The sequence below is a fragment of the Ambystoma mexicanum genome, chromosome 2q (genome assembly GCF_040938575.1).
Source record: "Ambystoma mexicanum isolate Mex_15411 chromosome 2q, UKY_AmexF1_1, whole genome shotgun sequence".
NCBI classification, from domain to species: Eukaryota; Metazoa; Chordata; class Amphibia; order Caudata; family Ambystomatidae; genus Ambystoma; species Ambystoma mexicanum.
Window position 1 is genome coordinate 423,931,053 of NC_090924.1, and position 27,540 is coordinate 423,958,592.

Genomic DNA, 27,540 nt, shown 5'->3' on the forward strand with positions numbered 1-27,540 from the left:
AGGATGTTTAGACCGTTGGCCTCCCTTCCCCAGGTTTTTAGCACGGCACAAGGCGGGTCAATCGAGCACAGCAAACTCTTGGGCTTCTAGGGCACAAGGTCACAATTCCTTTTACCAACATCAGGGCCTTCTGTACCCAAGTCTCTTTCGTTCAAAGTCTCCAACTTCAGAGGGCTTGATGTACCAGAAATAGCAAAAAAGGTTCCTTTCCAAATATTCAAACCGGGCGATTCAATCTTCACCTTGGATCCCCCTAAGCTGGGATCAGATACTCCTTTCACAATTAACCTCCCCCAGTCGGGTTCAGACCAATTTTAGTTCACAGGCAACTGAAGACTTTCGAATGTGCGCTGGATTCAATTTAACCCGCTGCAGGACCACTACGATTTCACAGTTCAATATTTCTTAGACGCTCATGGGGGTACCAAACAGAGACCTTCGAGTGAGCATCGATGTGGCGCTGGACCACTCTGTATCTGGTACCTATCTTGGTTTCATTAAGTTCAATTGAATACAAGTTCTCTTCCTTCATACAATGTTGCTGCATGCAACCTTGCGCATAACACAATCCAGTCTGCTATCAGTTTCTCCAACTCACTGGCTGTGCTGAACTCGCTGGTGTTACTTTGCTGTTGGAATCAAGGACAGTAACACAATGGCAATCACTTCTCCCCACTTTGGCTATCAATGCGGGAGGGCCCTGTGTGCCTTTGACACACACTACACCGTTCATCAGCTGCAACTCTCGATCTTATGTTTCTTTTCCTTGAGACATCATGAAAGTCGTGTTTTTTTTTAAAAGGACAAGGGTAACTTCCTCGTCATCCTCTCTGGTCTCGCCGCCTTTCTCCTCAGTTTAAACTGCCATCTCGGAATTGCTGCTCCCTCGTGCGTTTTACCTTGCTCAAAGTGTGCTTTCGTGCTCCGCCTTTTATCCGTGTGGGGAAGTGTGATGGAAGTCAGGTGTATGTAATTATCAGTAATGGCAGGTATACGGCTCTGCTGTTAGTCCGTTGTTGCTCACAATGAACTGTCCGTGAGAAAGTGTTCATGTCGGAAAAGGCGGCAGGGTCGAGTTTCCAGGTATCCTACCTGGTAGGATGGGGAAAAGATATTATAAGGAAGGGGATACAGCATATCACCCTTCGGTATGTCCCTTCCACTCCCCAAAGACCTCCCCCTCCTGACTGGGCCAGTCTGCATTTGGATGGATTGGAAGTTAGACCAGCCTCTCTGAGGGCTCTCATATTAGTAAAAATATGGAAAAGATGGTCCTCCAAGGTTTTACTATAAATGACAATATCATCAATATAAGCTGCACAGAAATCAGAGTAGGGCTGTAATATTTTGTCCTTGAGTCGTAGGAAAGTGGCTGAAGTGCTCTGTAACCCAAAAGGGAGAACTTTGAATTGAAATAGTCCTAGGGGCCTTGAGAAATATGTCTTTTCCTTATCAGGCCCATTTACTGGCACCTGCCAGTACCCATTTGTTAAGTCTAGGGTGGATAGAAAAGTGATGTTTCCAAGTTTATCAATTAGGTCATCGATGCGTGGCATGGGAAAGGCATCGAAGTCGGAAATGGGATTAAATTAACAGAAATCTATGCAAAGCCTCCAGGAATGGTCAGGTTTGGCGACCAATACGATAGGGGAGGACCATGGGCTCAAAGAAGGTTCGATAATATTTGCTCTTAACATCTTATTCACATCCACAACCACTATCTGTTTGCGGGCTTCCGGCAGTCTATACGGTTTTAGATGAACCACTTTTCCATTAGGTGTTCTAATACAGTGGTAGGTGCCTTTTTACTCTTCCTGGTTTTTCTGAGAATACATCGGGAAATTATGTGAATACATCTTTTAGATGTTCTTGTTGTTGAATAGTTAGCTCTGGAGGAATTAATTCAAAGTTGTCTATTTGTTCTGGAACCAAACAGGATAGGATTGCGGCATGGGTGGCTGACGGGTTCTCCTTCCACTCTTTTAAGAGAGTTACATGATATAGATGTACCTTCGGTTTCCTGTTCGGTTGGGGTACCTTATAAGTAAAGGTCCCCGTTCATTCCAATATTTCATATGGGCCGTGCCATTTAGAGACAAGCTTGTTTTCAGAAGGGTGCAAGAGGAGTAATACTTTTTGTCCTATGAAAAACAATCTTAATCTCACCTTCTTGTCGTAAGTGGATTTTTGTTGGATCTGGGCTTTTTCCCTAGGTGTACAGACTAGATCTTGAACAAGTCTCATATGCTCCCGCAATTTGGTAGCCGTTTGCAAGAGGAGAATGTGTGCCTCTTCTCGTTCTTCCCAGGTTTCCCAGAGCATGTCTAGGAAATCTCTAGGTTCACTGCCATGATGTAGTTCAAAAGGAGAGATCCAGTAGCGGCCTGAGGGGTTATCCTTACTGAAAATAGTGCCCAGGGGATCATTCAGTCCCAGTCCTTCCAGTCTTTATCTACTAAAGTACTCAGGATCAATTTAAGTGTCTTATTGAATCTTTATGCCAAACCATCTGTTTGGGGATGGCACACAGAAGTTCTTAAGGTGGTAATATGGAATAGCTCTTTGACTTTTGTTAAGTCTGGGGTGGATAGAAAAGTGGTGTTTCCGAGTTTATCAATTAGGTCATCGATGCGTGGCATGGGATACGCATTGAAGTCGGAAATGGCATTAACTTGACAGGAACCTATGCAAAACCTCCAGGAATGGTCAGGTTTGGTGACCAATACGATAGGGGAGGACCATGGGCTCGAAGAAGGCTCGATAATATTTGCTCTTAAGATCTTATTAAATTCCTCAACCACTATCTGTGGGCTTCCGGCAGTCCACACGGTTTTAGATGAACCACTTTTCCATTAGGTGTTCTAATATAGTGATAGGTGCCTTTTTACGCTTCCTGGTTTTTCTGAGAATACATTGGGAAACGATGTGAATACATCTTTTAGATGTTCTTGTTGTTGAATAGTTAGCTCTGGAGAAATTAATTCAAAGTTGGCTATTTATTCTGGAACCAAACAGGATAGTATTGCGGCATGGGTGGTTGACAGGTTCTCCTTCCACTCTTTTAAGAGATTTACATGATACAGATGGACCTTCTGTTTCCTGTCCGGTTGGGCTACTTTATAAGTGCAGGCCCCTGTTCGTTCAAATATATCACATGGGCCATGCCACTTAGAGGCAAGCTTGTTTTCCGAGGTGGGTAAGAGGACTAGTACTTTTTGTCCTGTGGAAAACAATCTTAAGCTCACCTTCTTGTCCTAAGGGGATATTTATTGGATCTGGGCTTTTTCCTTATGGTTACAGACTAGATCTGGAACAAGTCTCATATGCTCCCACAATCTGGTAGTGGTTTGCAAGAGGGGAATGGGTGCCTCTTCTCGTTCTTCCCAGGTTTCCGGAGCATGTCTAGGACATTTCTAGGGTCTTTGCCATGAAGTAGTTCAAAAGGTGAGAATTCAGTCGAGGACTGAGGGGTTTTCCTTACTGCAAATAGTGCCCAGGGGATCATTCGGTCCCAGTCCTTCCCGTCTTTATCTACTAACTTTCTTAGGATCAATTTAAGTGTCTTATTGAATCTTTATACTAAACCATCTGTTTGGGGATGGCACACAAACGTTCGTAAGGTGGTAATATGTAATAGCTCTTTGACATCCGCCATGAGCTTGCTCATGAAATTTGAACATTGATCTGTCAGTATTTCCTTAGGAAAGCCAACCCTGGAAAAATATGGTAGGGGGTGTTTGAGAATTTGCTGGGTGGTATAATTCCGAATAGGGAATGCTTCGGAGTACCTGGTTGCGTAGTCAGCAAACACAAGGACATATTTGTTGCCCGGTCTAGATGTTTCTAGAGGCCCAATGATGTCCATCCCATATCTTGACAAAGGGACTTCTATGATTGGTAAAGGATTCATAGCTGCAGGTAATGAATGGGGTGTGAGTGCTGGTTTTTTGACATATTTCACACATCTGAATAAAGGTCTTTATATCAGCGTCAAACCACTGATATGTGCCTGGGTTTTGGATTGTCCTAAGTGTCTCCCGGTCAGATGGGAATGCGCAATCTCTAGGACAACCCGTCAGTGGGTCTCAGGGATTACTAATTGTGTTTTTCCTAAGCCTTCTGTACATGTTTCTTTTTCTTTTTTATATAGCAAAGAAGAAGAAAGGGCTCCCCTTCTCTATACCTTCTCCTTCTGGAATAGCTTGTAAAAAAGCTTCAGCGAGGGCAGGGTCATTTTGCTGGGCAAAGGCTAGGTTGGGATAGATGGTAGGCTCCTCTCCCTTTCTCTCTTCGATAATAGAAGGTTTATCAGCTGCCGCAAAGCCTAATGTACCTCTTTTTGTTTTGTCTGGTTCACTTCCTTTAAAATTAGGAAATAGAGCCTTTTCCAGAATTCCTTGAGCAATTTGGTCCCCACTACGTACTTCAAATGGGATTTCACCATGATTCTGTAAGAGAACATTTACATCTCCCCGGAAGTCCGGATTGATGACACCTGCTAGAACGTCTATACCAAACTTCCAAGCTAGGCCAGATTTTGGGGCCAACCTTATGTAACACCCCATAGGGGGTATTAAAACCAGAACTGTAGGAATCATTCCTCTTTTCCCAGGGGGGATAATAGCTTCTCTGCTGCTACAAATATCGATGCATATTGATTCTTTCGTGGCAACAGAAGGGTTTGAAGCTCTATGACTAAGCTTCTGAAATTATAGGGTCACATCCCACACTGACACCATATGTAAGGAAGGCATAGTATCAAAGTAAGGCAAACACAACTGATCAAGAGTGTTTATTGAACTTAATCAGGGGTGTGAAAAGCGCCTATCTAAACCTAAGTCTAAGATGGGAGCAAACTACGACCATAAAATAATAATAATACAGTTCTAGTGGAGTCTAGTCAAATAAAACGGGCCTATACTAAAAGAATACTATTGCCAATCCTTACCACTAAACTACACATAGTGTGGGATAATGTTCACAAAAAGAAAGAAGTGTTCACAAAATAATAAGTCAGGATGTTTAGGGTGTTGGCCACCCTTTCCCACGTTTTTAGCACAGGACAAGCAGGTCCTTCGAGCACAGTACACTCTTGAGCTTCTTCGGGACAAAGTTCCTTTTACCAACATCAGGGCCTTCTGTGCCCAAGTCTCTTTCGTTCAAAGCCTCTTGCTTCAGAGGGCCTGATGTACCAGAAACAACGAAAACATTTTCCTTTCCAAATATTCAAACCGGACGGTTCAATGTTCACCCTGGATCCCCCCCAGCCAGGCTCAGATCCTTCTATCACAATTAGCCTCCCTCAGTCGAGTTCAGACCAACTTTAATTTGCAGTCGGCTTCACATTTGCAAGAGAAATATTTTCGCAGGTGAGTTACTGTTCACCTAGGATGCCCCTCTTCTGGGCTCAGATCCCCTTTTACACCATTAGTCCCCCTCCGCCGGGCTCAGACCCATTTTAGTTCACAGGCAAACAAAGACTTTCAAATGTGCACAGGATTCAACTTAACCCACTGCAGGAGCACTTCGATTTCACAGTTAAATAATTCTTAGACACTCAGGGGGGTACCAAACAGAGACCTTTGAGTAGGCATCCACGTGGCGCCAGACCACTCTGTATCTGGTACCTATCTTGTTTTCATTAAGTTCAATCGTATACAAGTTCTCTTTCTTCATACAATGATGCCACTTGCAACCTTGAGCATACTGCAATCCCGTCTGCTATCAGGTTCTCCAAGTCACTGACTGTGCTGAACTTGCTGGCCTTGCTACAGTGGCAATCTCTTCTCCCTGCCTTGGCTATCAATGCGGGAGGGTCCTGTGTACCTTTGACACACAATACACTGTTCGTCAGATGCAATTACCGGTCTTATGTTTCTTTTCCGTGAGGCTTCTTTAAAGTTGCTACCCTTTCTGAAAAAGGGAAAGGGTAACTCCATCCTTGTCACCCTCTCTTGCTGCCTTTTTAATGCCATCTTGGAATTGCTGCTCCCTCCTGCGTTTTGCCTTGCTCAGAGTGTGCTTTCGTGCTCCGCCTTTTATCCATGTGAAGTGTGATGGAAGTCAGGTGTATGTAATTATCAGTCATTGTCTGACTCTGTCTGACCCTTGTGTTGGGACAGGTCAGGTATACGGCTCTGGTATTAGTCCATTGTTGCTCACAATTAACTGTCTGTGAGAAAGTGTTTGTGTTGGTAAAATGGGGAAAAGGTGTTATAAGGAAGAAGGAAGGGGATACCGTGTCTCACCCTTTGGTGTCCCACTTCCACTCCCCGAAGAACCCCCATCCAGGTGATCCTGCCGCACTGGTCCACCCCGAGGAACTGGATCCAATAGCGATGGCCGTGTCCTTGCCACCTTGATGACAGATCCCTGGGGACTAGCGGGTGAGACACCTTCAGGTTTCTCACATGGTACACCGCTCCAGAGGCTGGCAAGCCGGATAAAATGAGGTTAGAGGATGGGACCCCACAACCCAGAAACATTAAGCCGCACTGTGCATGGCAGCCGTCTCCGATAGCCACTGTGTCATCATGTTTTTCAGGATCAAGAGGAGGAAAGAAAAATTGGAGATGGTGGAGCAGTGCAAGGATTAGGAAGGAGAATAGGAGAAGAAAGGGCAGTGAGAAGGAGGATGAAAAGATTAGGGGCGAGTGGACCGGAAGTAGAAGGAAGATGGGGCGATAAAAGAGAGAGTAAGAGTGGAGGAGGTTGGACAGAAATTGCTGAAGCAGAAGGAGGAGGAGATGTGAAAAGAGAGAATGGACTGTCCTTTGCAAATTACGAGCCTCCAAGGTGTAAGCCCTGGTCCTCTGTACAATACATGTTACCGCCCACTGAGCACTGATCATGCAGCTCTCACCTGATGGGGTGGCTTTCACCGCCAGACCAGATGCCACTTCTCCCAATAGCAGATGGTGTAGCTCAGTGAAGAAAGCATAATTCAGTCTTACCCGCCTCAGGGACGGCCAACAGAGCCAGCAAAACCACGGGCCATATAGACAAATGCACAGCAAAAAGTGTATGAACTATTGCATACAACTTTCTTTGCCTTTGAATGGCATATGAACAGGAATATTATTTAAGGAGTGTGGTACATTGGTAAAAGAACGGCTTCCAGCAGACATTTAAATGCCAGTTGGTAATTGTTTGCTTATTATATTAGGAACATTGAAAAATACCCATTTCACTCTCACTTACCTTGAATTTGTCATTAAGTACAAGCTGAGGCAAAGTTCCTGGGGGGAGTAGGCTAGCTTGTCCCTGGTGTGGTCTGACTCTGGTCTTTGTCCGAGTTTTCTTGGCATGCAACTTTTTGACCCTTCTCTTCCACCTCTTCCTCTTCCTCTGCTCATCATCTTCCAAATACTCTGCTTGCGGGTCCTCAATCCAATCAGGAACAAGGTGCCTCTGAATAAGAACACAGGAAGTGAGAAAAAGAGCAATAAAGAACAAAGGTCACTGCAAAATGGCCAACTGCCCACCTCCTCCCACAGCCTCAACAATTTGCAAGCATGAAAGAAAGTGTCTGCAGGGCAAGAAAGCCACCCCAGACATGAAAATCAGCAGTTTATGATTTAAATCACTGAACACCTCATGATGCGAAGGAGTGAAACAGCTCATTGCAGCTTGAAAGATAAAGAAAAAGGTGGTGAAAGAATGCAGCAGTATCTAAGTAGAGAAAAGTAAGTTTCTTCCGGAAGGTCAGATCATTTTGCGAGGAATTTAGAATGGGTTTGAATTGCCTGTTTCGATCTCCTTGTGGAACCTTTGGCATGACTGATACATATCTAAGCAAGGTAGATGGGTGAAGAATTCCAGGATACCTTAAATATTTGACTTCAATATTTGCTATAGGGCGGATCTAGCTCCATATTTGTTTTTGATTTTAAATTCTTTTTTCATGTGTGTGAATGATTAAGAAATGTAGAGGTGGATTGCGATTCGTAAATTGCTTTCATGTGAGGCATGACGTGCCCCTTTCTTGCCTGTGCTTATCCGGGGGAACCCCTAGAGCCCTTGTAGAGGCCCCCCATTCCTCCCTCACCACTCTCCCACCACCCCCACACACACTATTCTGGGGAAAACCCAGAACCCCCATTCATGCTGCCCTCCTTTTGCCCATCGCCATGCAACCCAAACTCCCTCCCCAATCACTTCTCCCCTGTTCTCTGCATCACGATCCTCCCTAGCAGCCACTCTCCTCTTGCCATGCCTCTTGCTGCTGTCATTTTCTGCCGCCTTCCTCCTTCTGTAGGCAGTCCTCTGCTTTTCCGCCCACCTCTCCTCATTTTACAGGTACCTCCTTACGTCCATCACAGCATGCATAAGCCCACCTCCATGCGTGCCATTTGTGACTGTGCAGATTTGGACTCATTTTCCTATAAATGTGTTCACACAGTAGGGAAGCTTTTTCGGGAAGGACAATGGGCCTCATTACAAGTACAGCAGTGCAGGAAAAAAACGTTGCTAATGCAGTGGTAACTGTTACCACTGACTTACCAGTACATTACCGCTGCATCACCAGACCACCGTACTCCAGCTTTGGTGGTGAGGCAGAAGAAAACTCTCCAGCAGAATGCTGGAACTCATTTTGCCATCTTACTGCCACAAATGGGCAAAATCATCAGAATTACCACCAGCGAAATTACCGCAGGTGGAAATTCAGCCAAAATCCTCATGGAGTTTTATGGACTCCATAAATGGGGACTAACACAGCCATACTGCCACTTGTAATCTGGCGGTAATTCCCCCGGACCAGGTGACAATAATGGTAATTCTGTTTGGTGGTTCTCCAGTGGATTTACCACCAGAATACCGCCAAATTTGTAATGAGGCCCAAAGTGTGAATAGAACATTTTCACACAAGAAGGATAACACTCCTAGGAGCAGTAGAATTTTACAAAGAGCATTTAGCATGAGGAACACAAACATGAGGTGCTGTACACAGAATTGTATAGTGTATAGGGTCGGCCAGCACTGTATTCCAGAAGCTGGGATGTGAGGGGGTGTGCACATGTGATTCGGACCTTACTAGACAGCACACTGTAAACCTTTGCTTTTACATAATTGTAATGTAGGTTACATTGAAGATTAAATGATTTGGACAGAAGCATAGACTCTTTTTCATCAAGTGCCAAAGTCAGAATTAGAAAACTAGTTTCGAGAATCTAAGATCAGCAACATGTCCACTAAAGCACATCTCCTACTTCGATGTAGGCTTTTATCTTTGAAATGGCCGAGACCTGGGCCATACAGAGATTTGTAAGTGTGACATTTCTACATATGTCCTCATTGGCAATCAGTAAAGAGTGTGCACTGTAAGGGTATCATGAAGCAAGACACAGACAACAGACTTAAAGTTCAAAGTAAAATACTTTATTAGATCAAATGTCAGGATGGTAGAAGGTCTGAGGGCGCTGTTGCGTGCTTGGCTGAATGGACGCCTTCGCGTGAGCTCCAGTGGTGTGCGGAGTTGCCGGCATACTTCAGGCAATAAATTTGCTGGGCTGACCGCAAGACTGACTCACAAGAGGTGCGAAGGGGACAAGCACACCCTGGCCGAATCCTGCAGTGATTGCACAGACAGAGCCTGAAATATTTGGTAAAGTTCAGCGGGCCCTGGTAGGGCATACGTGCAGGGATGTACTGCGACTGCTGTGAAGGACTCCTGCTTGGGCGGGCCTAGCAACAACTTGGCGGCGCTGGAGGTGGCGGGGGCCAGAGGATCACCCATGACTACACTGCCCTACTGCCAATTATTGGGGCGGATGGTGCCGGCGTTCGCCGCTCCCATTCTGCGCTTGTGGGGGAAGGAGGGAGATGTTGGGTTCCATCTCGGATGAGCCCACACTGGCGAGGCGGATGGTGAGAGGGGCTGGAGGACCATTCCATCCCCACGCCTCCGTGCAGAAGCGGTGAGCGCGAAGCACTGTAAGGCTCTGAGGACAATTAAGGCCCAACGGACAAAAAAATCGAAAAGAACTTTGAGAACCATTTGGATTTGGTAATTGCAGCTCTGCACCACGTGGCGAACCGGTTATGGAAGCACCGGAAACCACGGAAGTGTACTGCCACAAGGTCTCCATTTGACAGGCACAGACTTCCCTATTGCAGATACGGTGAACCGCCTGGAGGGGTGCAAGCGGACTGCCAGTGGCATATGGATCCCTGAGGCACAGACTGCCCCGCACTCCTGTATGACGCTGGATTCGCGCTGAGGGTATACATGCTTTTCAACTAACAATGACGGCCTGCTGGCGCTACAACTCCATACCGAGGCAATCGCGACCGCTGAACCTGACGGAGCGTGGCATCCACGCCCCCCTGAGCTGCCCCAGACAGGCTGAGACAGCAGCTGTGAGGGAAGCTGAGTCTTGGACACTATCGTGCTCCCTTAAAGGTAATCATCCGAGTGCTTGCTGGACACATCGCTCCCCCTGGGGGGTTGACTCCTGTGGGTTCTAACCTGCGAATACTGCTACAGAGTTCCTCTTTGAGTCTCCCATCATAATACAGCGTGGCAACTGAACACTTAATTCTATGGCATGACAGGAGGCTTCATATTATGCATTTCCATCTTTACTCTGAAACCACAGCAGCAAAGAAAAAAAAAAAAACTTTTACAAACAAAAAAGTTTGAACAGAACTAGTTAGAGTTCAATGTCAATGCATGGGGAACTCCCCAAACCATCATGGAGGACAGGTCATGCCCTGCAGGGGACCAATGAGCAGGGGCCCTTCTCTATATATGTCCATTACTCTAACCCCAATCCCTCTTTCTTTGCTGCTGACACCACAAGCTAAGTCACGCCTTGTAGTTGTGCCTTGCATGTTAGTCAGTGGTTGCCATATGAATTGGCGTTGCATATATATATATGTGCCTTACTGCTTTCACTTTGGAAATTGTGTTTCCTAATTTTAAATTTATTTTGCTATGTTATTTGAACGGCCACTTACTTCGTGGCATCTAACAGAATTAATGGGTTGCGAGCGCCCGTGCTTCTTCCTGCAGTATGGTTCCTTTTATGGGTTTGGGGCGCCTGGCAGCGCAGAGCTGTGTGTTTATTTTACTTTCTTTTTGGAATGCGAGCAGTCGCATGCGGCCCTTTTGGAAGCTAAAGCTTCCGCTTCAGGCCTGTCCAGCGTGATTTATGTTCTGATTGTCAGCTGTGGCCACGGGTCTTTGAAGCCTGAGCTTCAGACTCACGTGCACAGTCTTTGTTTATTTTCGCGTGCGGCCCATTTAGAAGCTGTTGCTTCAGGCCTGTCACGCGTGGGTTGGTGTGCCTAGTGCGCCATGTTATGTTCTTTTGTTTATTTTGGGATATTTTCAGCGCGGGTCTTTGAAGCCTTTGCTTCGGACCTCGCGCGCACAGGCTCCTTCCCTCCCCCCTTTTACCTCGCTCGGGCGTCAAATCTTGGCTTTACTCCGGACGCGGCGGAGGGGAGGGGGGGGCTAGTTTACCCTGCCCCAGGCCAAGGGGTAGGGTTGAGCAGCGCTTTTATCCTGTGCCTATATATATATATAAATGCTGAATTATGAATGTCAAATTATTGAATTTTCCTTTCTTAATCGCTGCCCCAGACCCAGGGGTAGGGTTGAGCAGCGTTTTTTATCCTGTGGCTATATATATATAAATGCTGAATTATGAAGGTCAAATTATTGAATTTTCCTTTTTTAATCGCTGCCCCAGACCCAGGGGTAGGGTTGAGCAGCGTTTTTTATCCTGTGGCTATATATATATATAAATGCTGAATTATGAAGGTCAAATTATTGACTTTATACATAAGGGGATTTTCCTTTCTTCTACGCTGCCCCAGACCCAGGGGTAGGGTTGAGCAGCGCTCGGATACCTGTGGGTTCGTAGCGCTATATATAAATGCTGACTTATGAATGTTGAATTATGAATTCTAATTTGTTCACTTTATACCCAATGAGATAAAAGGGGTTTCCCTTTAAATGAACCCTTATGGGAAAGCTGCAGGCTTTCCACATATGGGCCACCCACTTCAATCCCCACGCGCGCCCTGGCAACAGCTTTGCTTACTGAAGCGCAGGTGAGGGGAGTGCCATGCACCACCTTTACATTTTAGAAATGAAATACAAAATACTACAAGGTGTCTCTCCCTATTTGGGTATCTTGTGTCCGAATTTCGGCACAATTATTTTGAGTGCCGCTGCCTGCTCGGCTTCAGGTTTCACCTGAGTTTGGATGCAAGGGTTGTTCCCTGGCGTGCTGCTGATTTCCATACCCTGCTCGGGTAAGCAGCTTGTGGTGCGCTTGCTCGGCGTATTCCTTTGATACAGCAATGGTTAAGCTGTGTGTGAAGCATTGCCGCTTCCCTTTGTTCAAACAACTATTTTGTTTGTGTATTGGTTTTCTCACTTTATCCTTCAAAGAAAAGACAGGGGTTGGTGGAGGAGTCGTTAAATGACCTAGAGGGGGCTTGGGCCTTCCTATCCAGCCATCATTCAGGCTCCATCCTGTACTAGAATGATATTTCATGTCCCTTTACGGGGGAAAAGAAATGTCTGCTTAATTACCCCTCTCTCTCTCTCTTTTTCCGTTAGGTAAGTTCAGGACAACTCAGTCCGTTTACTTCCCTTAGGTTTCTCCTCCCCTGAAGGGGTTAAGTACGCAGGTTAGGGAGAGTGCCCACAGTTCTGGTCTGTTCCTCATATCCTGTGTTCCTTAATATATATCTCCCCTAATGCATGGTCCTTGTTTTTCTGTGCCAGTTAATTTGGCGGACCCTACTTGCCTTCATGAGGCGCTAAGGACCTTAGCCTTCTTCCCTCATCAGGGGGGCGGTCTTGGGAGGCAGCGCCATCCTCTTGTTTTGTGAGCTAACCCTCTCGACATTGATTGCACAGTCCTGGGTATCCTTCTTTGCCCTAGGGGACATAAGGGGTAGGACCCTATGAAGGAAGAGGGTATCTGGGTTTTTAAGACATGTATAACCCAGTTTGCTCAGCTGGCTAAAGAGGGATGTAACCTCTGTTTTCACTATTTGATGTGCAAGTACTGGGCTACTTGATTGAGATCTGTTTGCCTGCTCGGCAACGACGACGCCTCTGCTCTTACGGATCAGCGTAGTTACCCCTCTTGTGAGAAGGGATGGCTCAAGGGCAACGCATTCCTCTGAGAGGTTAAACTATACAATCCAGGTTCGGATTATAATGCTAGCACTTGAGAATGTGCGGATCATGAAGGGCTGGATTATAAGAGCGATTGCCTGCTCGGCTTCGATGGAAAACCTTCACGGCCACTGATGACCTAAGCCCTTACCCGTGCGATTTCATCTCAAATTATTATTGAACAGGTGGCTTTATTAAGATCTTGCCCCTCAGGAGAAGGGAGCAGCTCCTTTGGATGTTTTCCTGAGTCTACCTATCCGGTAGAAGGTGCATCAAGAAGTGCACACAGTTACTCCTCTGCTCGAGGGGCTTGAGCACAGTGTTTTTCCTTTTTCCTTTGGAGGGATTGTGCCGACAGGAGTCCTGCTAGTCCTAGTCATAGGATATCTCCTGTAATGCCTCTGGTGTTCACCAGGTTTTCGTAGATGATGTTCATCTCAAACCCCTGGGGGTCGCTGTGGGTTAACAAGGATCCAATTTGCGCTCTTCCTCTCAGTTTTCCCTTGCCCTCATTTTAGAAGGGGCAGTGATAACAGCCTCCCCACGGTTTCTCAATTATGAGTGAGATAAATATGCTCCCACTAATTGGGAGTGGACTTATGGGGTACTTCTAATAATACGTATTTTGCAAGTTTTAACATCTATTTGTGGCACCCTTTAAATGGAAGTATTGTTATGCTCATTGTTTCCTGTCTCCTGGCAGATGGTATGGTCGTGTTAGACCTCGAGGATTAGTGTTGGGGGTTCCTCCATTATTCCTCCTCTCAGGAGCTTACGCTTCAGTTCCACTGATGGGTTCACTCTTATCATTGTCCCTCCCTTTTGGTTGGCCTTTCCCATCAGCCCCTGGTGTCACCATGTTAATGAAGAAGGTGATAACTCACCGAGGTTCTAAAGGTTCTGGCAAATATATACATATTTGTTTCTTGGATACAGTTAGAGATGTCCCTTCCGCGATCACAGAGTTTGTTCTTGGTTTTAGGCACGTCATTAAAACTCTGCATCTTATCCTTTGGGATGATAGACTGTACTTAAGTAAGGAGTTAGCCGTTTTCTCCCCTGGAAAGGGTGATTTTTTCCTTAGCTAGCTAACCTAGATGGGCAGAGGTCCAGCTCCTTCCGTGTCATTGTTCCAAGCACCCCCGCGAGAATCTATCGTTCTCGCATTTAGATCAGCCTTTGAAACAGTTACCTAACTCTGTTTCACTCAAGAGCCTTTCTCTAAGATCAATTGCAGTTAGCTCCGAGACTGGAGCAACATATGGTCAATCAGGATGTCGGTCCGATAACTCAGCAAGTACAGCACTCGCTTTGACATCTGTGCAGAGCCTGCTGATGCAGGATCCAATCTCGGCAGGGCCACACTCAGCCTTTCATACTTCCGAGATCGATAAATGAGCACCACGCACCGTGTGTTATAACAAGCAGGGCTCAGATGCCTGATGGTTTGTAGCGCTTTATGGAAGCTACATTATTAGCTCTCTCTTGGCCACGATCTTGTACGGTTGGAGTTCCGATTGGGTGATCTCTTTTCCTTGTGAGAAGGCGGATGCCAGTGCACTGTCTTCGGACGGTTCCTCCGGGATTGCTCGGTTCCTTTGGGGCCTTCTCGGGAGGGGGGGTGGTTGCCATCCCTATAGGATTTTACGGTGCATATTGTCTAGTGTCATCCCTATCCACCTGTGTCTATCTCTGCCCGACAGTTTTTCTCTTATGGTTCCTTCAGCCCTTAACAGAAATAGGTTTTCTGGTAGAACGGTCTCCGAAGGTTACTTTACATGCCAATGATTGCATTTTACTGCCATTATCTCAGCGAAACATGGTCGCTAAGGGTGCAAATGGTGGTTTGGCAGTTCGTGGTGCGCAGGACCTTCAGGTCAATTGGTTTTGGGGTTACACCTTGGCTAGGTGTTTCTTATCGGCTACGATTATAGCATATTGTATTACCGCATCTTTGTCTTTTCAAGGAAGGATTGTCTGTGCTACAACTGTTTCAAAGTTGTCCATGTGGAGTTTCTTTCCTGTTAAGTGCATCTCCTGTATCAGTCCTTTAGATGTGGACAGTAGAATGTTCTCCCGGGGGTCAGAAAAATCACTTTGTTATTGCCAGAATGGGTACAAGTAGGGTTTACTCCATCTATTATCCAGGTCTCCGGGACATTTTCTAATGTACAAGTTATTAAGTGTTTTAAATGCTTAAGTTGGACTTAACCCTAAATACCTCTCAGCTGCTTCCTGTGGGAACATTATTGCGGGGTCTTTTACCCTTGGGCCATTTGGATTAAGTAGATTTGCAGAGAAAGGGAGTCCATTGCTCCTTTGGTCCTCCTGTGGATGATGCTATAGTGTTTAAGACGCTCTCCTGTGGGGAGGGAATTATCAAAGCAGCTGATTGGTCATGGGAATAATATTTGGAATAAATATATTTTATCTCAAATGTATTGCTCAGGTTGGGATTGGAATTGGGATGCAAGGGCTTTGAACTTGCATAATATGAAGCCTCCTGTCATGCCATAGAATGGGAAATCCCCCTCACTAACGTTACAGGGGGTTTAGATTCTATTAAAGACAGGAGGCGAGTATTATCCCACCCACCCTCCCTTTGTATTGGCTGTTCTGTTCCACCCACCCACCCCGTTATATTTCATATTGTTTCAGATTTCGGGTAAGAAGTCCTATCCAGAAGAACTTCGTCATAGCTTCAGGCTGCGGAAAGGTTGAGATCTCTCCAGTTTCGCTGGATCCTTTCTCCGCGCTACACAGTTCAACCGTGTCATTGGGCGTCTGGCGCAAGACAGCTGCAGAAAGAGGGATTGGGGTTAGAGTAATGGACATATATAGAGAAGGGCCCCTGCTCATTGGTCCCCTGCAGGGCATGACCTGTCCTCCATGATGGTTTGGGGAGTTCCCCATGCATTGACATTGAACTCTAACTAGTTCTGTTCAAACGTTTTTGTTTGTAAAAGTTTTTTTTTTTTTTCTTTGCTGCTGTGGTTTCAGAGTAAAGATGGAAATGCATAATACTCGCCTCCTGTCTTTAATAGAATCTAAACCCCCTGTCACGTTAGTGAGGGGGATTTCCCATTCTGAAGCAAGGGGGCCTGCTTCCGGGCACAGGTCGAAGGCAGGGGAGGCAGGGGGGCGGGCTGGAAGCCCACATCAGCCTCGAGCCGAAGAAGTGAGACACAGTTGATGCGCCCAGAGTGCTGTTAGGTACATCTTTATGGCGAGTCAAGAGGATAAATCCTGTGATACAGACGGTTGGAGTGTCGCAATCTGCAAAGGAACAGAAGACTGCCATCCTGTGTCACTCTCACTCACTCTCTGTCACGCGCCTGCCATCCTGGCGCTTATGGAATGCTTGGAGATTACACCACCACTAGGGTGTGCCAGCATATTTCTTCTGTTCTCCTGGTTAATGCTCTATTCTTTTCACTCTCACCGCCTTTCCCTTTATTGCCACGCCTCCCTGTAGCTTCTGTGCGTTGCAACCCTTTCGCTGTTTGCTTCCAGGTTTACCCGCTTCACTTTTGTGCTCTCTCAGGCTTCTAAGCTTAGCCACGCTTTATTGTTCTTTTCTTCCTGTCTGTCTACCCTGCCGCCTTCTCTGATTTTTCTCCTGCTGCAGCTTTCTTACGGGTCTCGTCCCATCCCCGCTTGCTGCTATGGTTCCGTTCTGCTGCGCGTCAGGTTTCTTCCAGTTCCACTCTAATATACTGATTCTAGTCTATCCACTTCCAATTCTTTCTATCCTTCTGCTGCCTTTTCTTACCTTTTTCATTAACCCCTTCGTTACGGACGCTCCTCCCTCTTTTCCTCTTTGTGTTTTGGCGCTTTCGTCCGTTCTGCTTCTGTTTTCTATTTACGACGGACTGCTTTGATACTGCTCCAGTCTCCCTCGCAGCACGTCTTCGGCGCTGTGGGCTTCTCCTTGTTTTCTGGTACACAAACTTCCTCAACCCCAGTCTGGGTTGAGTTCTACCTACGAGGAATGTGCTCTTCTGTTTTGCCAGACATCTCTGCATTGGATTTGTCTCTCATTTGCTTCCCTCCAAGAACTTTCCAGCTGAAGCAATATACTGGAGTCTTATCCGCGGACCTGTCCTATCTCCCTGACACAACTTGAGACGACAACAAGCAGGACTCACCACTCAAGAGGTTTTTTCTGCCATTGGCTTTTTCCTCTCTCTGGCGCTCTCGGGAGGGTGTCCTTTGCCTACCTTCTCTGAAAAGGCGGCATAGCGGCTTCTACCAGAGGGAGACCATATCTCTTATGAAAAAAGCAGTAAGTCTTGAGGAAGAAGGGCCATCAACATCATTCCTCATCTGAGGACACAGGTGAGGAGGAGGGGGATTTTGAACTTAGTGATGACCAGGAAGTTACTGTCAGTTCTGACACTCTCTCGTTTGAACTGGCAGTTATCTCCCTCTGGTTGACGGCCAGATCTTTATGAGGAATCAACAGGGAGACTTGGTGAACTTGGCAAACCTGCTTGAACCCTCTCCCATAGCCTGACGGGGAGGGTAGGCACTGACTTGCAGTCTTGAGCTGCCAAACACACAATTTGACAATAAGTTGTGCCTGGGTAAAGTTTTTACAAGCCTAGAAGCAGTGTCACACGGATTACTCAGCCCCCAAGCTGGCAGTTCCAAGCACGCCCTTTGTGCACGAGGCGGGCTGACTCAACAGGGAATATTGCCAGACAAAGGGAAAGTCTCTGGGCCTACCCACAACATGTAATACACTATATTGAGCAGGATTAATCCCTACTGGTATAGTATAATGCCTAAGGGAGCACCCCCCAAAAAGAGTGGAACAATGGACAAATTTACTAAGCCAGCCACTAAGTTACCAGATGTTGGAGGCAAAGGGGCAAGTGGTCAAGAACTTCCAACAATAGCCTCGTTATCACCGCCCGCAGATCTACAGGGAGTCATGACCATCATGCAGCAGAGATTTTCTTCCATTAAAAACAAGCTGGATGGCATCACTATCAGTGTTACCACGATCCGAGCCCAGCTGGAAAAAGCAACAGAGCGTATCACAGAAACTGAAATGAAGATTGGCATGGTGGAGGATGCGTTAGAGGCATTGCAGAGCACAGTGACAACCATGGCGAAAGACCTGGGCACCATTAAGTTGAAGCGCCAGGACCTCGAAGCGAGATTGCATCGGAACAATGTTCCCATCATAGGGGTGCCGGAGGATGCCCTGGAGCGCACCATGGAGCTGGCCGTAGAGGGACTATTAAAAGACCTGTTGGGGGACCCAGGCTGGTCACAAGTGTTTGTTGTGGAGCAAGCGCATAGAACACTGGCGGCAAGACCCAAACCAGGCACGTTCCCCCGGCCAATAATAGCATGGCTAATGAACTACAGAGATAGGGACATTATGTTGAAGGCTGCGAGGGAAAAACAAGAACTGAAGATGGGTTCCAGCGTGATCCGCATCTTTCCTGACTACACACTGGCGGTGCAACAGGAGAAGCGCACACTCGTCGGGGTCAAGAAGCTATTCAGAGGGTGCAAAATACCCTTTGCTGTGCTATACCCAGCTAGACTGTGCATGCAGTTTAAAAACAAAACTTACTTTTTCACATTTCCGGAGGAGATAGCAGCATTTGTGGAAGCCAATATTCCCCTGCCAGAGAAGCAATCGCCAGAAGACGGAGAATTACTGTAAAGATGCTGTGCAAACACACCAGTGAAGGTATAGAATGTATTGAGTGCACTGTCCCGCCGGTGCACATGACGACAATAATTATGTCCTTGAAAACGCTTGATTAAATGTTGAAATGAGGTCAAGACCAGGACCGGTGGGTATGTAGTGTGTATAAAGGGCAACATGGTACACCTAGGACGGCACTCAAATAAGGGAAGTGCTGCACCTAGTAAGTAACTATGTAAATTCATAATGTTTTCTGGCAATGTTGGTTTATGATATTCATAATGGTCCAGCCCGGATATGGTTTTGATGATGTGCAGCTGGGCCTCTAACCACCACGGAAGCAGTCACCCCCAATGCAAGTGCAAAGTTATGTTAAGCAGTGTACAGGGTGTGTGGGGCATACAGCAATGGGACGGAACATAGTCAAAGTTTGGGGCACGATGAGGGAGGGGAAGGGGTTTTTGGGGAATGTTGGGGCGAAACTGTTATAAAAATGCACAGGCTGAGTACAACATGTTATTATTGAGTTGGAAGCAAGTACAGAGCTATGGTGATTACCCAGACACATGTGAGAGATGATGGCTAGAAGTGGGCCCACTGGGGTAAAGTTACTGAGTTGGAATGTGAGGGGCTTGGGCATCCCCATGAAGATGCGTAAGGTGATGGCATAGGTAAACAAACAAGGGGCCCGGATACTGTTGTTTTTACAGGAAACACATCTGTTAGGTCCCCAAGCATGCAAGGTTGCACCAGGAAGGGTGGGGGGAGGCATCGCTATTACACTTCCTATTCGACTAGGGCCAGAGGGGTTATGATACTGGTTCACAGATCGCTCCCATTCATACACTACATGAAAGATAGCGACTCGAGCGGTAGATATGTGATTGTACATGGGAAGCTGTGGAGTGTGGAAATGTTATTGATGAACATATATGGTCCTAACGTAGATGATTCAGAGTTTTACAAAGAAGTGTTCCGAAAATGCGCCAGGTATCCTACCGCACAAGTGATCTGTGAAGGCGACTTCAATACTATACTTGACACATATCTGAATCGCACGTCTTTTGTGCCCAGACCCCTGACAAGTGCAGCACGTACAATTCACACACACGTAGATTTGGGCTTGAGGAACGCTTGGCGCTCACTGCTTGGGGAGCAGAGGGCCTTCACATACTACTCATCGGTGCATGATATGCACTCCTGTATAGAACTGTGGTTAATATCGCAAAGGGTGCTGAGTTGGGTGGCAGAGACTCAGACACTACCCAGAACACTGTCGGATCACTCGCCTGTGTTGATCTTGCTGAATATTCCGTATGGAGCCTCCCAGAGAATGCAATGGCGTTTCAAACCCGCATCCCTGCTAGATTCAGTGTTCAGGTCAAGTATGGCGCAGCACCTCACTGACTTTTTCGAAATCAACGAGGGATCAGTAAGCAAGTAGGCAGTTTTTTGGCAGGCATTTAAGGTCTACATGCGGGGATTAGCGATGTCCACTAAGTATGGGGTACTCTGCGATATCAGAAGGGAACTTAAAAGGCGAGAGGACTCCCTGACTAAACTACAGGCGGATTATGCGGGAAGCCCGTCACCACATATTAGTGCAGAAATTAAAACACAACTGGATGAATACCGAGAAGTGGCAGACAGAGCTGCGTTATTTTGATAGGCTGGCGAGTGGCACACATGTATGGAGAGCAGGAGACCGGGGAGGCTCCTAGCACACTCACAGTACATAGTGAGAGAGGCAACACCATCATTCCGTGTATCACGAGGCAGGATGGAGTGGTAGTTACTAAGGTGGAAGAGGTCTGTGAGGTGTTTTATGGCTTCAATGAAAATCTCTACTCACCCCAAAGTGTAGCTACAAACAGTGAGATTGATGAATATCTAGCCAAGATACCCACAACGCTGCTGTCAGCAGATGCTCGTGATTCCCTGGAAACTCCAATAACGCTGGCTGAGATAAAAGAGGCTCCACGCTCAGACGGGTTAAGTGCAGAGTTTTAGTTCAAGGATGCACTAGCTCCCCGCCTCCTATCAGTGTGGGATGAGTCACTGGAATCTGGCATTTTGCCAGACCTTATGGAAGAGGCGATTATAATACTATTATTCAAGCCCGGAAAACCCAGCAGACTCTGGGTTATACCTGAATGGGGAAATACCGGGCCATTCCGACCTTGGTGGGCCCAGTATTTCTCCATTCAGAGAACCCGGACACGGACCATCCCCATTCCCACTTGAGCCCCCACAGGACTCAATAGGAATGGGGAGCATGCTAACAATGGCCCCGTTAATGACGGGCCCGTTGTTAGCATGCTGGGCCGCTCGCGGAACCCGCTAAGGACATCTGGTAACACCAGGCATCCAGAGCAGGTCCCGCGAGCGCACCTCGTAATAGGGTGGTAAGGGGTTAACGGCTCTGGCACCTTTACCGGCGCCGTTAACCCCTTACCGCCCACCTCGTAATGAGGCCCATAGTCTTTCCAAAGAAAAAAGTCTTAGCAAAACACCACATCAGCCTGACCTTCTTTCTGGCCCACTTTGCCAGTTCTGATGCACTGGTGTCCTTATGCTTTGGTTCAGAGTTCTTATGGTTTACCATGCAGGGCTCTCTGGTCTAGGCGAGGTTGTTAGACCACACGGTCCATCCACAACAGTGCCCAGAACCAGGGGCCCAGGACTCCTTAGAACACACACACAGGTTTACTTGGCACTGGCTCCTGTGCACCAAGTCACTTTCAGTTGGCTCCTTTTGTTGGCCTCTTGGCTTTGGGGATAATCTGACATGTCCTTGCGTTCTTATTAGCCTTGTGGCCCTTCCACCATCTGTTCCTCACCCCCTGCCAGGCTATGGTCTTGTCACACTGCATTCACTTGTTAGGAGGGAACTCCCAGGCAGGCAGAGTTGGTGTTACTTTAGTTCAGGGTGAAGAATGTTCCTTGCAACACTGCAACCTTGGTAGCGGTTTTGCTCCAGATGTGGTAGTTGTGCTGGCGCAGCGATCTGTGTGGCTTCAGGATTTCTAAGACGGTGGCGGCCTAATATAAGTTCCTAAGCCATGGTCTGGCTTCTACTGTATGTGCCTTCCATAGTGACCATAGGTTAATGCGTTATGGTCCGGTCGGGTCCCTCGAGTGCTCCTGCCATTCCATGGGGTTATTTGCATCTAAGTATCTGCAAGCATTCACACATGGTCTTCCTGCTTCTTGCGTTTCTGTGCTGTGACGGCCAGCTAATGGCAAAATAATAAACATGCCGGCAGCATGTGTATGTCACTGTCCTCTAGCTCATAGAACTGTACGCATGTGTTCTTCCTGTAGTTAAGTGTGTGAGAGTCCTGAGTGTGCGGATGGCACGTGTGCTTCATGTCTGATGCTGCTATGTCGTCATGGTGTCTCTAACGACTTGAGGCATGGCTTCTCAGTGCTTTAGTCGATTCTGTTCATGTAGCTGTCTTCGGTTGGCTCTTGGGTGTCTTCATCCACTTTGGGCAGTGTCCGCACTGCTCCTGGGTAGTAGGGTCGGTTCAGAGGGTGTTTCTCGTGATAGGTGTCCATCGTGGGAGCAGTGGGGATTGGTGTGAGCGTGGACAATCAGCGGCCATATTGTCTTTGGGGCTTCTCCGGTTGGAGGTCTTCTGGGACGGGGGGACATATTCTGACCTTCCCGCTTCAGTCCCCCCTCTGGTCGACTAGTCACCCAGACCACACAATCTCTTCTATCGTCTACTAAACGCCACACCTTCGCTATCCCTGCCAGGTGTCCATAGTAGTTTACGTGATCTTCGAATGACCAGGACAAGTAGACGCACCCACCTTCGGGTATGCACTACACCCATTTTCCTACGTACTTCTTTGGGTTGCGTAGATTCTCTACCTTCATTCCAGGTGGGAATATGTCAGATTCTGCTATCTTCTGTCTTAGTCTCTCTCTTTCTTTGACGATGTCATCCATTGCTTCTCCATTTTCCAGTTCCATTAACACTTGCATCCCTATGGCCTCCTCTGCCATTTTCTTGCACCTTCCAATACATATCTTGATCACACACAGGGATGCCTCTCCTAGTACTAGAGCTCCTAATATCACCTTCAGTCCATCAGCCAGCCAAGGCAGCATCCATGACCAGAGATATGCTAGCCAACTCTTGTCATTCCCAGTTCCACGTACTTCATCTTCCATCTTTGCGTGCATCTGGGCCAATTGTGCAACTGCGTCTAAGAGAGTTCCGTTATCTTCCATAGCTGTGAGGAGGTCCAGAACGTATCTATTCTGGAGTGCCAACAACCATATCGCTCTGAGCTCTTCTTTTATTGTGTTGAACCCATTCACCGTTGAGTTTATAGTTACCATTAAATCCCATCTAATTATTAGAAACCATTTGGCATTTGTATATGTCTGTACTCCAGATATTAGTGATGTAAAGAACATGTGTGTTCTGCTAAACCGTCTGTGTGATGCTGGTATTTCTTCCAATGCTGGTTCTGACTTTCCTAAGAAGTAATTCCCTCCTCTCTTCACTCTGCTCAGTCCTTTTTTTGTGTCTATATCATCTGTTTGGTCGGCCGATACCGGATGCATTGATGTCTTCTTTCTCTTGTTTGTTTCCATTTTTGGAAAGTCATCAAGCTTCACATCCTTCTTTGCTACCACCAGTCAGGGTATGTTGATGTGCGCTAGAGAGCATAATCCTCCCCAGTTAGGTGGCAGTTTGTCATATGCGTTAGATCCACAAGCCCAATAGTTGTCCATTAGTACTGCTGTTGTTGCTCCCATTTCTGGTATTATTTCTATTCTCTTGGATACAACGTTTTCTCTTACTTCTTCCTTGCCATTGTGCTGATAACACAATGTTTGTGTTGTAAGGGGGATTATTGGCATAGGTCCAGCTTCGTTGTCCACCCATGTCACTAATTTAGCACTTCTGTCCCACTCTTTGAGGCACTTGTCATTTTCTTCTTGCACATTATTCACTGCTGCCTTTGGTAAGGTTAGTGCCTTACTTCCCACCACTCCGTCCTCCCAGCCATCATTTGTTTATACTTGTCCATAGATCATTATCTGTGGCCTTTCCCAGCACCCCGGCTCTCCTCCTATTTCCTTCGCTCTCCACTTGTATGGCAGGTATTGCAGTGTGATCATCTTTGTTTCTCCTTTCTCTGGTCACTCTGTTATGTACTACAACCCCTCACTAAGTTCCCCGTAATTGTTCAGCATAGGTAACGTCTTAATATAATTGTCCTCGTGTTTGGAACATTGCGAGATACACCAGACATTGTGCTGTTGCTGCGGGTATTTCTCTTGCTACAAAGGTTCTGGAAGCGCTTATGGCATAGGGGATTAACGAGCAGACATAGCAGCTCTCCCTGGGTGTATCCCTACCAATTTTGGACAAGTGTTTGTACCACATGTTGTTTGTTACGTGTTCTGTGTCTGTGAGATACGTGTCAACTCCCTTCCTGTCTGTGCCAACACTGTGCTTACCTCTTCTTACCTTATCAGCAGTGTCTTCACTTCCACCTGACATGGTAGACCTTGCTGTTTGGGTCGGGGAGGTGTTAGTGAGGGATACAGCGGTGACATGCATAGCAAATTACAGCTGCCAGAAGGCAATACTTAGGGGCCCGGTAGATAATAGGACCCCTACAACAATCATGATAATCGTTAGTTTATGTACCATAACCATTTATGCTGCTTTTAAGCAGCTGATGAGATGATAAAGTTGCCCGCCTGAAAATCGCAAGAAAGGTGTTATTATATTAGTATTGTAAGTAGTCTCTTAAACTCTGCAAACTAAGTAATCACTAAGCGCCTATGCAAAGATCTCCTCCTAAATTTTCTGTATAGATGAGTTTTGTAATGTTGGAAGGAAAGGGTGTGCACTGTGTTCAAGTTGTGGGTATGCCTGGGCCAAATGCTCTATAAATACCAGGAAGTAAATCTCAGGGGATCATGCTCTAAAGTGTCTGGGTCTTCTTATAGCATGGACAAATTGATTGGAAAATGCTTCGAGGGGATGATTAGGGGGTATCAAGCAATCTTTCTAACAATTATATCACAGTCGCAGCACCCTGCATGTACGAAGAAGACCAAAGGTTAAATTGTATTACAGCTGTCAAATGTACATAACCTGCATGTTCGAGGAAAACAGAAGGTTACTGCTGTTGTGTGCACGTTGCTGAGTCGTAGCCTTAACAATGGGCATATGCTTGGATAGGGAACGGAACAGTGTTCTTTAGTTGTCTATTTGGACCAATATTGCTTTGGGGATTTAAGTGGTTTGGGAACGCCTAACCAAAAGGTGGCCAGCAGTCTCTAGTTCAGGGGTATTAGGGACATTTGTGCTTTCTTGTGGGTTGTTGGTAGCTGTAGTGTTCGCCCTGTTGGTCTCTGCAGTTGTACTCCTGGGCGAGTTTGATGCTTTGTAGGTCTTGATGTTCTGCAGATGATTCCAGACGCTCTTTCCCTCCAATCTTACTGCTCGTTCTGTTACTGCCTCAACAACGTGAGGCCCTGTAAAGCAGGGTGAGTACCAGTGCCTCATAAAGTTCTTCAAGAGGACCAAATCGCTGATCTGTACTGCAGGTTCTTTTGGGTTTTCTTGTTCTGTGTCATTGGTTTATTCTTGTACGTTGTCCTCTGGCCAACCCTGGGTCCGTTGTATCTTGCGAGAGATAAAAGAAGTGCTAGAAACCAGTGAAGTGACATAGTCAAAGATATCCTGACCCAAAACTTCAGCAACATTCTCACAGTCTTTTAAGGCCCTAATGGGAGGAGCCAGTGAAAGGTGCACGCGCCGTCCTGTCACCACCTCGTAGGGAGTTAAATGGTGGTCGGACCCTGGTTTGTTGCGTAGTTTGAATAGTGCCATTGGCAAACAGTGAACCAGTTTTTCTTTGTGCTCTGCTGAGTTTTGGCAATGTGCTCCTTCAGGAGTCCATTGAGGCATTCACACATCCCATTTGCTTGCGGGAGGTACACACATGCAAATTTGTGTTTTATTCCTAACAGGCTAGTGATGTGGTTGAACAGGTCTTAGGTGAAGTGAGGGCCATTGTCAAACCTCAGAACCTCACAAACACCCCATCTTGGAGACACTTCTCTGAGCAGAAATTTAGCAGCTATGAGGATGTCGGCATGGGAACAGTGCCCAGCCTCTATCTATCCGGAAAATTGGCAGACAACCACTATCATGTAGCGGTAACCTTGACATACTTGGATCATGTCCACGTAGTCAACATGAAGATGCAGGAATTGGCCTTTGGGTCTAGGTATGGCTCCTCTCACAACTCTCAGGGTATCTCCAGAAGTGGACTGCTGGCACGTTAAATAGTTACTCCTAAAATTTGCCACATGCTCATTCAGGTTTGGACAGAACCATTATTCTCCAATGCGTGCTGCAATGACCTCCTTTCCTGTGTGTGTTGGATTATGCAACTGTGTTAGTGCTGTTTTTAGTAATGCAAGTGGCATGACCACTTCCCCCTGTGTTGTTTTGTCACCATAGGGCCTCTGTAGGGGACATTGAACATCCTCTCATTATCCAGAGCTCTTTTTCATTCCTGGGTGCAGCTCCCTGTAGCTCCATTATTTGAGTTTCTGGTAGGTAATTGTATCCTTCTTTCATCACCATCTGTCTCACCCCTCCTGTTGCATTTTTCCTCTCCTTTAATTCACACATCTTGCCAAAATATGATGCACAGTTTGCCTCATAGTCTGCTGCTTCATTTCCCCTGGAGATGGCGTCCTCTCCTTTAGTATGTGGTTGGAACTTCACTAAGGCTAACTCCTGTGGGCATGTTATTACTTCGATTAGTTCTCCCAACAATAGGGCATGCTGCACTGGAGTGTCATCAGCTCTCCTGTACCCTCTCCTGAGCAACCTGGCAAATCCTGAATGTACTGTCGAGGTGACATAGGCATTGTCATAGTAGATTGTCACCCTCTTTTCTACGCTGTGTTGTACAGCCAGTATTGGTGCCACTAGTTCTGCTGCTTGTGCTGAGTAATGAGGTGGTAACCGAGCACTCGCCACTACTTCAATTGTCCAGTCCTCTTTCAAACTTACTACAGCATCCCCAGTCCTCCTGATCACATCACTTTGGTCGATAGTTGAAGACCCATCAATGTACACTACCTCTCCCCCCTCAAGTGCATCTTCCTCCACCTGGCATGTCTCAGTGAATAGCTCTATGTTTTGGCACAATCAAGAGCCCAATCTCCTGGTTGATAGATGTCTGCCATGAATAAAGTTGGATTTACAGTTTTGCATCGTATTATCTCCAATTCTGCTTTGACAGTATTATCTTATAACCCGATGCTCCCTGTGTTGTCAAGGTGCTCTTTGGCCTGTGCAGTATCACAAACAGGGCGTGTTCCACATAAAGGGTGGTTGTGCACCCCATGGTTATTGTTGAAGCCTGTTCCACAGCGAAGGCTGCAGCAGCTAAAGATTATTTGCACGGATAGTGCCCTTTTATTACTTGGTCAAGTTGTCCACTGTAATAATCAATTTGCTTATGGCCCATGCTTGCTTTCTGTATCATTACTGCTTTCATTACCACACCGTCGGTGTGTAAAAACAGGAGGAATTCCTTTTTATAGTCTGGGGTCCCTAACACTGGAGCCGTGCATATTGCTTCCTTCAGCGCGTTGAATGCATCTGTCATTTCTCGTGTCCAGACTAGTGGTTTTGCTCCTCTCTGTGCTTCCTTAAGGGAAGTTAGAAGT

At 46.6% G+C, this 27,540-nt stretch overlaps 1 protein-coding gene across 1 annotated transcript in view; it reads right to left on the reverse strand.

The window, feature by feature from the left end:
* Nucleotides 1–27,540, reverse strand: part of LOC138568750 (uncharacterized) — an 810,508-nt gene that overhangs the window by 399,836 nt on the left and 383,132 nt on the right. Inside the window, exon 5 of the mRNA XM_069646535.1 lies at nt 7,201–7,410. Coding sequence (XP_069502636.1) covers nt 7,201–7,410 — 210 coding nt within the window. The remainder of the gene's footprint in view (nt 1–7,200; nt 7,411–27,540) is intronic.